The 12180-nt window shown below is 45.2% G+C and overlaps 1 protein-coding gene across 4 annotated transcripts in view; it reads right to left on the bottom strand.

Moving 5' to 3' along the window:
• Positions 1–176: 176 nt before the first annotated feature.
• Positions 177–12180, bottom strand: part of THRAP3 (thyroid hormone receptor associated protein 3) — a 104025-nt gene continuing 92021 nt past the window's right edge. For 3 of the 4 annotated variants that reach the window (XM_050797995.1, XM_050797980.1, XM_050797983.1), the window contains 5 exons: positions 11744–11828; positions 8955–9142; positions 4426–4624; positions 3814–3957; positions 177–1731 (listed from right to left, as the gene is read on the bottom strand). In XM_050797995.1, coding sequence (XP_050653952.1) covers positions 1510–1731; positions 3814–3957; positions 4426–4624; positions 8955–9142; positions 11744–11828 — 838 coding nt within the window. In that variant the 3' untranslated portion in view covers positions 177–1509. The remainder of the gene's footprint in view (positions 1732–3813; positions 3958–4425; positions 4625–8954; positions 9143–11743; positions 11829–12180) is intronic. The other variant, XM_050798004.1, reaches the window with a different exon arrangement.

The following is a 12180-nucleotide window of genomic DNA, read 5'->3' as shown; positions in this document are numbered from 1 at the left end:
CCAAGGTACACAATGCTCCTCCCAGGAACGACTGTGTCTGTCTGGGACTTCAGCAGCCTGCGCAAGGCCCCACAGGCCCTTTGTCTTTCAGGTTTTCTGAAACTGTTGTGAGAAGTTATCTACCACCCTCAACACACACACACACACACACTCAGGGTGACAATGAACAAAGCCCGTTTACATCTGCCACTTCATTTATTTTATTTGCAGGAGGAGTTGAAACAAATTTTAAGGGAGATTTTCATTTTCCCCCTAAACATGAATCATTCAAGTAAAACCAACTTAACTATAGAAATGTAGCAAAGTAAGGGGAAAGCAGCACAACAACCCAAGAGGCAAAGGCTGGGGGGAGAGGTGGGTGCAGTCCGCATATAACATATGCATAAATGCCTTATGATTCACCTGCTCAGGACCGCCTCCCCAGAAGGCAAGCACAAGGACCCATTTTAAGAGGATGTTTCCCCCCAAACATCTGAGAATGCTTCAACTTAAACAGCTTAAGGTTAAAGACAAGAAAGAAAAAAAAAACCAAAAAAACCCCATGAACCACCCAGCCATAACCACCTTCCTTAATCGATCACAGGAGTTTCTTTTCATTTTATAAAAAGATTAATAAAAAATATTGAAAAAATTTTCTCATCTTATATTTGTAAAGATAATAGAATTCATAAGTTTCTTAGAAAACAGACCAGACACTGCCCTCCAGTTTCCACCCCGTTGCTGGGAGGATCAGCAGGACTAGAAAGTTTGGGATACTGGAGCTGCTGGTGGAGAATAGGGAAGTCCAGCCCAGAAGAAATCAGGAAATAGGGCTCAGGGGCACGTGAGGTGTGGTTAGGAGCAACTCCACGTGATACATGGCTGCGCAGAAAAGGGGAACACAAGGTGGTCGGAAAGGCCTTAAACTCCTCCTTGACATACAAAACCGGTTTTTACAAAGATCCAAGCAGTTTGGTCCCAAACTGAGGTGAACACTTCAAAGTTTATTCACATGCTTTGTTTTCTCTTTCAAGAATCAAAGTTTCCCAAATTAAATGTTTCTAATATTACTACATATGCCTAAAAAAAGAAAAAAGAAAAAAAAAAAAGGGCTTTTAAAATCAGGACAGGGGAGAAGAGATTGAAAATCATCGAATTAGTCCTCTTAGCTCCAAATGAAAAGAAATTAGAACAAAACTGTTGGTTTCTAATAGGAAACAAAAATCCAAGCATCGCTCTCCCGCCCTACCCCTGCCCCCACCCCCACACACCAACAACAAATGAGAAAAACAGCGAAAGCCCAATGCGTTGTGTTCTGCTCAAGAACTGGGCCTGACCCCCGGGCTCCACGGCCAGCCTCCTCTGTCCAGTGGGAGACAGTGCCAGGGATGCCTTTTGTGGTAGTACAATCTGCACGGCTGGTGGGGGGTGGGGGTAGGATTTACGCAATCTTCTTGAGGTTCCTCTGTTAAGCCAGCCATCTTCCCAGTGCCTCTCTCCCCTGGGCAGGAATCCCGTCAATGGTGGCCCTTACTCGGCTGTGGGCTGTATATTGTCCTTCTCTTCTCGGTTCTCTGTCCCACTCTCGTCGTCTTCAATCTCCCCTTCCTCCCCACTGAACTTGTCATGGGCCCATTTGGGGCTGGTACTTGATTTCCGGAACATGAACCGGCCCCGACCCCGAGGAAAGGCTCCTCGGCCCCGGCCCCGGCTCACCCACTTGTCACTGCCTTCTCCTTCACGGTCATCATGCTGAGGGGAAAGAAAATTGCCATCAGTGCCAGAGTGAATAAGATGTGGCCAGAGCTCTCTCCTCTGCACCCACCCAAATGTGCCTTTCCCAAAAGAACCTGTGCCCTAAACCCAGCCTTTTGCTCCTTTTCTGCACTTCTCCCTGTCCCCTGCTCCAAAAATGCCAGTGGTTCAGATCCACAAGAATATCAGTTGAGTGATTTAGAAATTTTAAGGTAACAGCTTGAGCATTGTAATAATGATGAGGACGATGATGATGATGATTCACTGAGCATGAACCCTTCATAGTTTAAGGAAAATAAAAAAGTCACTGAGCACTGAAGTAAGACATTTATATACTATCTCATTTAATCCTCATATCTATCCTATCACCTCCCACTCTGCAAACGAGGAAAAAGCTTAGGAACTTTAAGCAACTCCATATGATTTAGTATATCCTCTCTCAAAGGATGGGTCTGAGAAAGCCAATCACACCAAAACGTGAAACTCCATGTGAACTGGGTTGCTAAGCAGTTAAGAAAGGAGGCAATGCGGCTGGGTGCAGTGGCTCATGCCTATAATCCTAGCACTCTGGGAGGCTGAGGCGAGCGGATTGCCTGAGCTCAGGAGTTCGAGACCAGCCTGGGCAACACGGTGAAACCCCTGTCTCTATTAAAATATTTAAAAAAAAAAAAAAAAAAAGCCAGGCATGGGGGTGTGTGCCTGTAGTTCCAGCTATTCGGGAGGCTTGAGGCAGGAGAACCGCTTGAACCCAGGAGGCAGAGGCTGCAGTGAGCCGAGATAGTGTCACTGCACTCCAAATGCTCAGAATCCAATGCTGGGGCTGGGGCTCTTCCTGACCCTCCAACTCCACTCTCATTTTGTATCTCCCCTGTTTTATGCAAGGAGGCAGTGTGACAAAGTAGGAAGAACACTTAACCTACATTTCATTTTTTTTTTCTTTTTCACTTAGTTCAAGGAAAGGATTAACCTACATTTCAAACAATCCTTGCTCTGACAATCTCATGAGACAGAAGAAGGGATCCAATCAAACAATGAATGAGAAAACATTTTGAAAACCAGCAGTTATTACCTTATCAGCCCCAAGACTTCAGAACCTAAACCACCCCCCACACAAGCTTGTGTCTTAGGCTCTTGGAGCTCAGCTCAGCAGAAGTGTCAGCTTCTTCTGACCACGGCTGCTTGTTCACACTAAATGAATCAGGCTGGCAATACTCTCTCAGGTGGCAGATGGGGCAAGGGAGATGGCCTTTAATCCTTCCCCTACAGCAGTCCCACTCCAGCACCCAACCTGGGCCCATCCAACTACAATTCCCTAGAGATAAGTTCAAAGGTCCTCTAGTAGCCTCAAAGCAGCTACCAGCAGCAGCAACCCTAGAAAAGGGATGGTGGCCATGCACAGGAAACACAATACCTGTTTCCTAGCTGTCCAACTGACAATATAGATTCATTCCAGCCATTCTAGCAGGTGATGGAGATTCAGCTGCTCCTTTACCTTAGTTACAACACTCACACCAGCCTGGATCTTCGCCTGCTGTTACATACCAAGGCCAAGAGTGTTCACTCAAGGCCAGGTACTTCAGCCTATAAAAGTTCTAATCTGAAGGAGGCCCAGAGTGCAGGGGAATGATTAACAGCTTAGATGAGAGAAGCCCCAGTGGCATTTCATTTTGGAGAGACATCCCTTTCCTCAAAGAGATCCTGAGCTGTCTTTCTTGTCATTCTTGTATGAAGGAGTGGCAGTGAGGAACAGCAGCATTGGGGAAGGGTTATGGCTCTATCCACAGGAATGAGGGAGACTGAGGGTGGGGTGGTGGTTGAGCAGTAAAACAAGTTCACAGACTAAAAAGACAAGACCAATGCTTCTTGCTTATCTTGGAAACCATAAACATCTTCAATGATAAACCCTTTGAAGACCAGGACTGCCTCTCTAGAGGACACCCATCCAGTTAGCACACCCCAGTGCAATGTTCCTGCACATAAATTTAATCGCAGTTTTGGACAAACTAATTAAGGCCTGGTATCAGCTACTGTGGGTGTCAAAGGCCCTCTGACCCTTCCTGGTTATCCCCAGACACATACCAAGTAATACTTCTTGCTTTTGGGTGTGTACTCTGGGTCCCACTCCTCTTCCCGGTTTCTTTTTTGAAAATCGTTGTTGCTGTTGTTGTTATTGTTCCCAGAGTAGTTGCCTCTGCCCCAGCCTCTTCCTCTGGCTCGAAACTGCTATTGCCATAAATGAGGGAAAAAGGAACAAAGGATCATGCCAGGAATGGGGAACAAACCCCCCTGCTTTCTGTTCAAACACTTTTCTGGTGTGGAATAGACAGCTGTCTTCCAGTCATATGCTGGTCAGCTGGTTTCCAGCCATTCCCTTTCTGCTCATTTCAAGTCTGTAGCCTACACAGAGGACAAACCTGCCCCAAGGGCCTCCCTATAAACAGCAGTAGTCGAAGTAAGTGGGGGAAGTTCTGAGACCAGAAGCTGTAAGAGGCTTTCTAGCTAAGTGATTATGAACAGAAAAGCAACAAAAAACGGAAAGGCCAGGAAATGTGGGAAGGAGAACCAAAGATTCCAGGGTCTTTGGATTGGATTACTTATGTCAAAGGCAACAAAACTGGTATTCTGATGAAACATAATCAGAGTTGGTAGGAGCAAGGAGCTTACAGAAAGGGGGAGAGGGGAGGGTCTTACAAAGGTTCCTCGAGCTCTGCCACCTCCTCTTTCACTTGGACCCACAAAGTCTTTGGTCCCCAGTCTTGATTTGTCAAAGCCCGTGGTGCTCTCCTCTCTTTCCTCTGTCTCTTCAGTGTACTCTTCTGCTTTGTAGGAGTGAGATGACTGGGAGGAAGAGGAGGAGGATCTGGACCTGTCTCTTGCTCTCCGATGCTTCCTGTGAAAAAAGAAGAGCCATCAATCATCTTCTAGGGGACACTGCTTGGCTGGGGCCTCATGGATAAGCACAGGACAATCAAAAGTGTGCCTGTGATGAAGAAACTAATGATGAGTAACCTTATAAAACCAGCTCACCCCCAACCTACCAACCCAAGATACTTCCCCTCAATTCTGTCAGTCATGTTCAGTGACACATCTATATCTGAGTCTGTGATAAACATATGACATACACAGAAGCAGGAACAAAACACAGTCCATGGCCTCCAGTAGCTCAGTCTAAGATACAGGCATGAATTGGTAAGGAAATTAACACTATATTGAGAGCTCCGAAGTATCTGGTATTGGGCCAGATAAATAGCTCTGTATATTATCATCGGTTAGTGCTTTCTATTACTTTTATTTCTTACAGGAATGCTACCTGTCTTATAGGGTTCTCTAAATAAACAATGTGTTTAAACACTTTATACCAACATAGCTGGCATGCAGTAAAGGGCAATATGACTCAGTATTATTTCCCTCATTTTATAGGTAGGAGGCTCAGGTGAGAGAGCCAAGCAGAGCCCGGATTCTAACCTAGCTCTAATTATACGACGACTCCACATATTACCTCCCACTGAGCTCAAACAGGTTGTGTCACTAAGCCTAGGATCTGGCGTAACTCTCCCAGAGTTATGTCCCTTCCCTTTCCTTCATCTGGGGGAAATTACAGACTAGGGCAAATTATCTTAGTACCATGAGTCACTGTCTATGTACTAAGGTCAGTACCAGCCCTGCCATGTGATAGTGGAGGTTACTGAATACCTCTAGGGGGCAGCAAGGCCAGGATCCCAGGAGTAGAGGAGTAGCAGGGCCAGCCAAATGTCAGTAACCTATCATTGTCGTTCCCTCCCTCAGTCTTCCATTATGAAAGGTATCATGCTCCCTGCTCCTCACCTACACATACTTACTCATACAAAGGGGAAATCTAAGTTACTGTCATAGGATTCACATAACTTCAACTGTGACCCCACTAAACATCCGTGCTATTTCAAGAGGTTTTCAAAAATAAGACTCTCTGGCCGGGCATAGTGGCTCTCTCCTGTAATCCCAGCACTTTGGGAAGCCAAGGCGGCTGGATCACTTAATGTCAGGAGTTCAAGACCAGCCTGGCCAACATGGCGAAACCCCATCTCTACTAAAAATACAAAAATTAGCTGGATGTGGTGACAAGCATCTGTAATCCCAGCTACTCGGGAGGCCGAGACAGGAGAATCACTTGAACCCAGGAGGCAGAGGTTTGCAGTGAGCCGAGATCATACTGCACTCCAGCCTGAGCGACAGAGTGAGACTCTACCTTAAGGAAAAAAAAAAAAAAAAAAAAAAAAAACTCTCAAAAGGCCTCAAATTTGAGTCTTAGCATTGTCTTTCTTTTTTTTTGTTGTTGAGACAGAGTCTCCCTCTATCTCCAGGCTGGAGTGCAGTGCTGCGATCTTGGCTCACTGCAACTTCCACCTCCTGGGTTTAAGCGATTCTCCTGCCTCAGCCTCCTGAGTAGCGGGAATTACAGGCGCCCACCACCATGCCCGGCTACTTTTTGTATTTCTAGTAGAGACAGGGTTTCACCATGTTGGCCAGGATGGTCTCAATCTTCTGACCTCATGCTCTGTTCACCTCGGCCTCCCAAAGTGCTGGGATTATAGGCGTAAGCCACCACACCTGGCCAGCATTGTCTCTTATTAGCTGTGTGACCTGGGTAAGTCATTCTTCAGTTATATAAAAAAAAGTTCTGGCTGGGCATAGTGGCTCATGCCTGTAATCCCAGCACTTTGGGAGGCCAAGGTAGGCAGACTGCTTGAGTCCAGGAGTTCTAGACCATCCTGGGCAACATGGCAAAACCTCAACTCTGTAAGAAATACACAATTAGCCAGGCATGATGGTGTACACCTGTAGTCCCAGCTGATTGGGAGGTTGAGGTGGGAGGATCGCTTGAGCCCAGAAGGTCAAAGCTGCAGTAGGTCAGTGATATCATCGCCGCACTCCAGCCTGGGTGACAGAGCAAAACCCTGTCTCAAAACGGGCCAGGTGTGGCAGCTCATGCCTGTAATCCCAATGCTTCAGGAGGCCAAGGAGGTGGGTGGGAATCACTTGAGGCCAAGAGTTCAAGACCAGCATGGGAAACATAGCCAGCCCTTGTCTTTAAAAAAAATTTAAAAAATTAGCCGGGCATCATGGTGCATATCTGTACTCCTAGCTCAGCCTACTTGGAAGGCTGAGGCAGGAGGATCACTTGAGCCCAGCAGTTCAAGGATGCCATGAGCTACAATTGTGCCACTGCACTCCAGCCTGGGCGACAGAGCAAGACTCCATCTCAAAATGGGCCAGGTGTGGTAGCTCATGCCTGTAATCCCACCACTTTGGGAGGCCGAGACAGGCGGATCACGAGGTCAGGAGATGGAGACCATCCCGGCTCACACAGTGAAACTCCGTCTCTACTAAAAATGCAAAAAAAATTATCCGGGCGTGGTGGCGGGCGCCAGTAGTTCCAGCTACTCGGGAGGCTGAGGCAGGAGAATGGTGTGAACCCAGGAGGCAGAGCTTGCAGTGAGCCGAGATCACGCCACTGCACTACAGCTTGGGCGACAGAGTGAGACTCTGTCTCGGAGAAAAAAAAAAAAAATCACAGAATACCGGGGTTTGCAGGGGACTCGTTCAAAGTCACATAGCAAGTCAGAGGTAGGCAGGTGTTCCAGGGAGAGGAAATCAAGAGTTAGTTATCCAGACTCAACTCTGAAACGCTTGAGGGGTTCATGTTCCACTTCTAAGTGGCGGCCCAGGCACTACTGTACTACTACTTCCATTCCCTGCTGAGGATTCGCAGGTTCTTTATCTATGGGCAGCCCTGAAAGCTGCCAAGGCTCCTAATGCATAAGTAACACACTGGAATGAGAGACAAAGTAGAACAAAAAGATCTGTGTTTGCGGTCAGCTGATAATTGTGATTTTTTTTTGGTGAGATGAAGTCTCCTCTGTCACCCAGGCTGGAGTGCAGTGGTGAGATCTCGGCTCACTGCAACCTCCGCCTCCCAGGTTCAAGCGATTCTCCTGCCTCAGCCTCTGGAGTAGCTGGGACTACAGGCGCGCAACACCATGCCCAGCTAATTTTTTTTTTTAAGTAGAAACAGGGTTTCATGATATTGGCCAGGCTGGTCTTGAACTCCCGACCAGATGATTTGCCTGCCTCGGCCTCCCAAAGTGCTGGGATTACAGGCATGAGCCACTGGGCCCGCGCCCAATACTTGTAATCGTAAGGCACATCATTCTAAGCTTGGCTTATCTTTCAAATGGGCAAAATGGGCATCACACCAACTGTTCAACTTATCTCAAAGGGTTATCAGAAAATTGATACAAAAACACAGCCGGGCACAGTGGCTCACACCTGTAATCCCAGCACTTTGTGAGGCCAAGGTGGGTGAATAGTGAGGTCAGGAGTTCAAGACCAGCCTGGCCAACATGGTGAAACTCCATCTCTAAATACAAAAAATTAGCTGGGTGTGGTGGTGGGCGCCTGTAATCCCAGCTACTCAGGAGGCTGAGGCAGGAGAATCACTTGAACCAGGGAGGCGGAAGTTGCACTCTAGCCCAGGCAACAGAGTGAGTCTCCGTCTCAAAAAAATAAAAGCTTGCCAGCTGAAGTTCAGAATCAGCAGAAGTGTTGCTTCTTACCAGAAGGTATGGGGCTTCAAGTGTGCTACTTTTTGTGACACATGATTAAAAGTCATGGAACATTCAAAAACATAAACAGAAACATCAGGACATAGGCATGAATGTTGCCCCACAAAGTTCAACAATGCCACCTTTGTTTAAGGAGTACCTGGAACACCTCTCCTGGAACTGTCTGTAAAACTAGTTTAAAAGGCACTTAAGATCAACAATCATGTCCTATCTAGTTCCACCCTGTTTCTTTGACTAAACAGTGTTATTACTTGACAATGACTTTGGGCCATTTCTATAATACAACCTCCCCATGAAAATGTGTGATGAAAAAAGGCACATCTAAAACTGCAAAAGGAATTCCCAAATGATTCTAATGATTCTCCACACCATCCCTGTGGTCAATTTAACAGATTAACTTCTGTCATGAAGCCTTCTTTGGACAAAGATCACACTGTTTTGATGCAGAAATTGTTTTCAAACTAGGGACCCTATTGACATTTACATGGATTAAAAGAAGAAACAGGTTGCTGTAATTACTAACACTAAACTCCTCTGATTTGAAAGTTCTGGTGTACAGCCCAAAGGGGGCAGACAAGAAACTTAAGAGTCTAAAAGGGGTGACAGGGGCTTACGTACTTCTGTTTCTTTGATCCTTTATGAGTTTTCTCTGTTTTCTCAGCTGACCTTTCCCTCGAGTGGCTGGAGTCTCGGGAATCCACTGATTCTCTCGATTTACCTCGTTTAAGATCTCTCTCCTTATGTTTTTTACGACGTTCAATATCAAGGCGGAGATCAACAGGATCATCTTTGTATTTTCCCTCAGCCTATCAAAAGATAAGTCAAAATTAAGGTTTCTGGGATTGAGAGCCATCAACTCAACCATCCCACAAACTGTGGTTTTTACTCCAATGGAGGGGTGCAGAGGAAGCACTGGGAAATGTGAGGCATCTCACCCAACCTTGGAAGGGATGCAGGATGTCCCACAGAAGTTACTCCATAAGGATCCCTCACAGAACCCAAGCCAGTTCTCCAAAACAATGATGCTGGCCTTCTGAAAATGCTATGCATTGATCTCACTTTGTTTCTTTTCTGGCCCAGTAATGACTCTGGCTAGTTTAGAAGTTGAGAAGGCTGGCCGGGGGCAGTGGCTCACGCCTGTAACTCCAGAACTTTGGGAGGCTGAGGCAGGCAGATCACTTCAGGAGTTCGAGACCAGCAAGGGCAACAACCAAAACCCTGTTCTCTACTAAAAATACAAAAATCAGCCAAGCAAGGTGGCATGTGCCTGTAATCCCAGCTACTAGGGAGGCTAAAGCAGAAGAATCGCTTAAACCCAGGAGGTGGAGGTTGCAGTGAGCCGGAGATCGCACCACTGCACTCCATCCTGGCCAGTAGAGCGAGACTCTCTCTCTCTCAAATAAATAAATAAATAAATAAATAAATAAAATAAAATAAAATAAAATAAAAATGTTGAAAAGGCTAAAATTAGCTCTGGAAAAGTAGGTGGTTGGGCTGGCTCAGGCTTAGCCACCACTGAGAGTAGAAATGCTCACCTTCCCCTACCTATACTGTAGTATCCATGCATGGCTTATCCTCCAGTTGGAATTATCTCTGAGTACTGAGTCCAAAGAGGGACAATGGAAGACTTAAGCAGCCTTCAAAGCCCTGAGTTATGCTGAGAAATTTCTCTAGAAAGGGAATATTAAAAACTATAGGGAATTCATAAATTGGTATTACCAGGTGAAAGGAAAGGGAAGGAAAGGGGAAGGGGAAGGGGAAGTGGGAAAGAAAGAAAGAAAAAGGAAGGGAGGGAGGAAGGGAAGAAAGGAGGAGGGAAGGAAGGAAAAAACTTCTCTGCTAGCTTCCTAAGCAGTACAGCTACGAAGGTATGTTTTGCAGCAGCAACAGCACACTTGCCCAGACCACTGTAGCAAAGGCTTTCAACAATTCTTGAGAAACTCAGTGGGGGCAAAGATGCATGGTAGTTCCAGGACATCCCACACTAGATTTGTCTCATGGAGGTAACTCAGGGAGGAAGAAATGAGCAGTTCACTCTGCATTAACAATTTATATACATGAACTACTAAACTTAAAAAAATTAAGTTTAACAGCAGGAGTGGCAGAAAGTAGGTTTATATAGTTTTTTTTTTTTTTTTTTTTTTGAGACAAAGTTTCGCTATTGTTGCCCTGGCTGGAGTGCAGTGGCGCAATCTCGGCTCATTGCAACCTCCACCTTCTGGGTTCAAGTGATTCTCCTGCCTCAGCCTCCCAGGTAGCTGGGATTACAGGTATGCACTACCACACCCGGCTAATTTTGTATTTTTAGTAGAGACGGGGTTTCACCATGTAGGTCAGGCTGGTCTCAAACTCCTGACCTCAGGTGATCCGCCCACCTCAGCCTCCCTAAGTGCTGGGATTACAGGTTTGAGCCACCTTGCCCGGCCGTTTATTGTTTTATCACTTAATTTGTTTCCTAACAGAGGGAACTGGGCCTCTGCATCCTCCAATGAGCAAAAAAAGACAAAAAGACAAATGCAACACTGCTCCCAGGGGTTGGCTTTTTAGGGCATGGAGGATAAGATATCTTCTGATCTTTTAAAGAAAACCTTGGGTTTTACATGGCTAGTGCCAAGCTGGAGAAGGGGTACTCGGAGGAGGAAAGAGGGGTGGGAGAGAAGAGAGACTGCCCAAGAGCGCCTCTCATCACATTCAACCAACAAGACAAATTTTTTTTTAGAAAAGGTTTCAGCAGCATTGGAATAACCATCTGTAATTTTAAATGTCAACTGTATATGTGAATGAAGATCAATAAATACTAAGATTTTTTAAAGCCCAATTTAGTTATTTCACAGTAAAAAATTGTATACAAGCTTTAACTTCTTAATAACAGTGTTTACGTGCACATCACTGCAAATGTAGCTGGGCCATCAAAGTAATGTTTAACAGTAATTGACAGATGATAGATATGGTACAATGTTAGGAAAAAAAACTGGACCAGCTGTTTAAAAACAGTCTACTTAAGTTAAGACATGAATATTTCACTCTTCTCTGACATGCATGTCTTTCTGAAATCATGGTTGGAAATAGTGCATGTATACAGTTGATTTGATAATACTTACAAGCAGAAAAATATCACAAAAAGTTTCTTCTCTCATCATGGGCACTTGTTCCAAAACTCCTCTCTTTTTTTTCTCAAGCTCACCTCAATAGACTTTGGGGTCATTTACCATATTCTAACCACTTCACAAAGGTTGTTGATACATTTAATAAAAATTAACCCTTTGTAGTTCATTTTTAGAATTATGCCCATCCTTAAAAGAAAAACACAAACTTAAGTAGAGAGTAATTTAAACAAACACATTTCTGTCAAGTTCATGCCCAACGCACTCATTTTGTTGGAATTACTGATCAAATCAACAGTTCACCTTGTAGCCAGGTTCCCGGGGACTTTTCATTTCATCATGAGCCAAACCATGTTTTCTGAATGTACTGGGGGAAATGTCTATTCTCCTAAAATTGAAAATACAAAACAATATAGTATTCCATTGTGTGAACATGATACTGGTAATATTCTAGCTCCTAAGTTGGGTAACAGATTCACAGGCATTATTTTTCCTTATGTTTCATGACTTATATATGTATTACTTTTACTCTTTACTTACATACTTATACTGTCCCGTAGGCATACACACACACACACACACAGAGTCCCAGGTTCCCAAAGTGTGACACAAGTTAGAGGTTTTTGTTCTCTCCCGGTTTTGCTACACACAGAAAGATGGACTCACCCACAGCCTTAAAGGTAAGGCCAACTTTATTTCTAGTCCCTATCCACTGAACTGACTCCCACAACCAAATGGAA

The sequence above is a fragment of the Macaca thibetana genome, chromosome 1 (genome assembly GCF_024542745.1).
Source record: "Macaca thibetana thibetana isolate TM-01 chromosome 1, ASM2454274v1, whole genome shotgun sequence".
NCBI lineage: Eukaryota > Metazoa > Chordata > Mammalia > Primates > Cercopithecidae > Macaca > Macaca thibetana.
The sequence above is the reverse complement of the archived record's forward strand: the minus strand, read 5'-3'. Positions and strand labels throughout refer to the sequence as shown.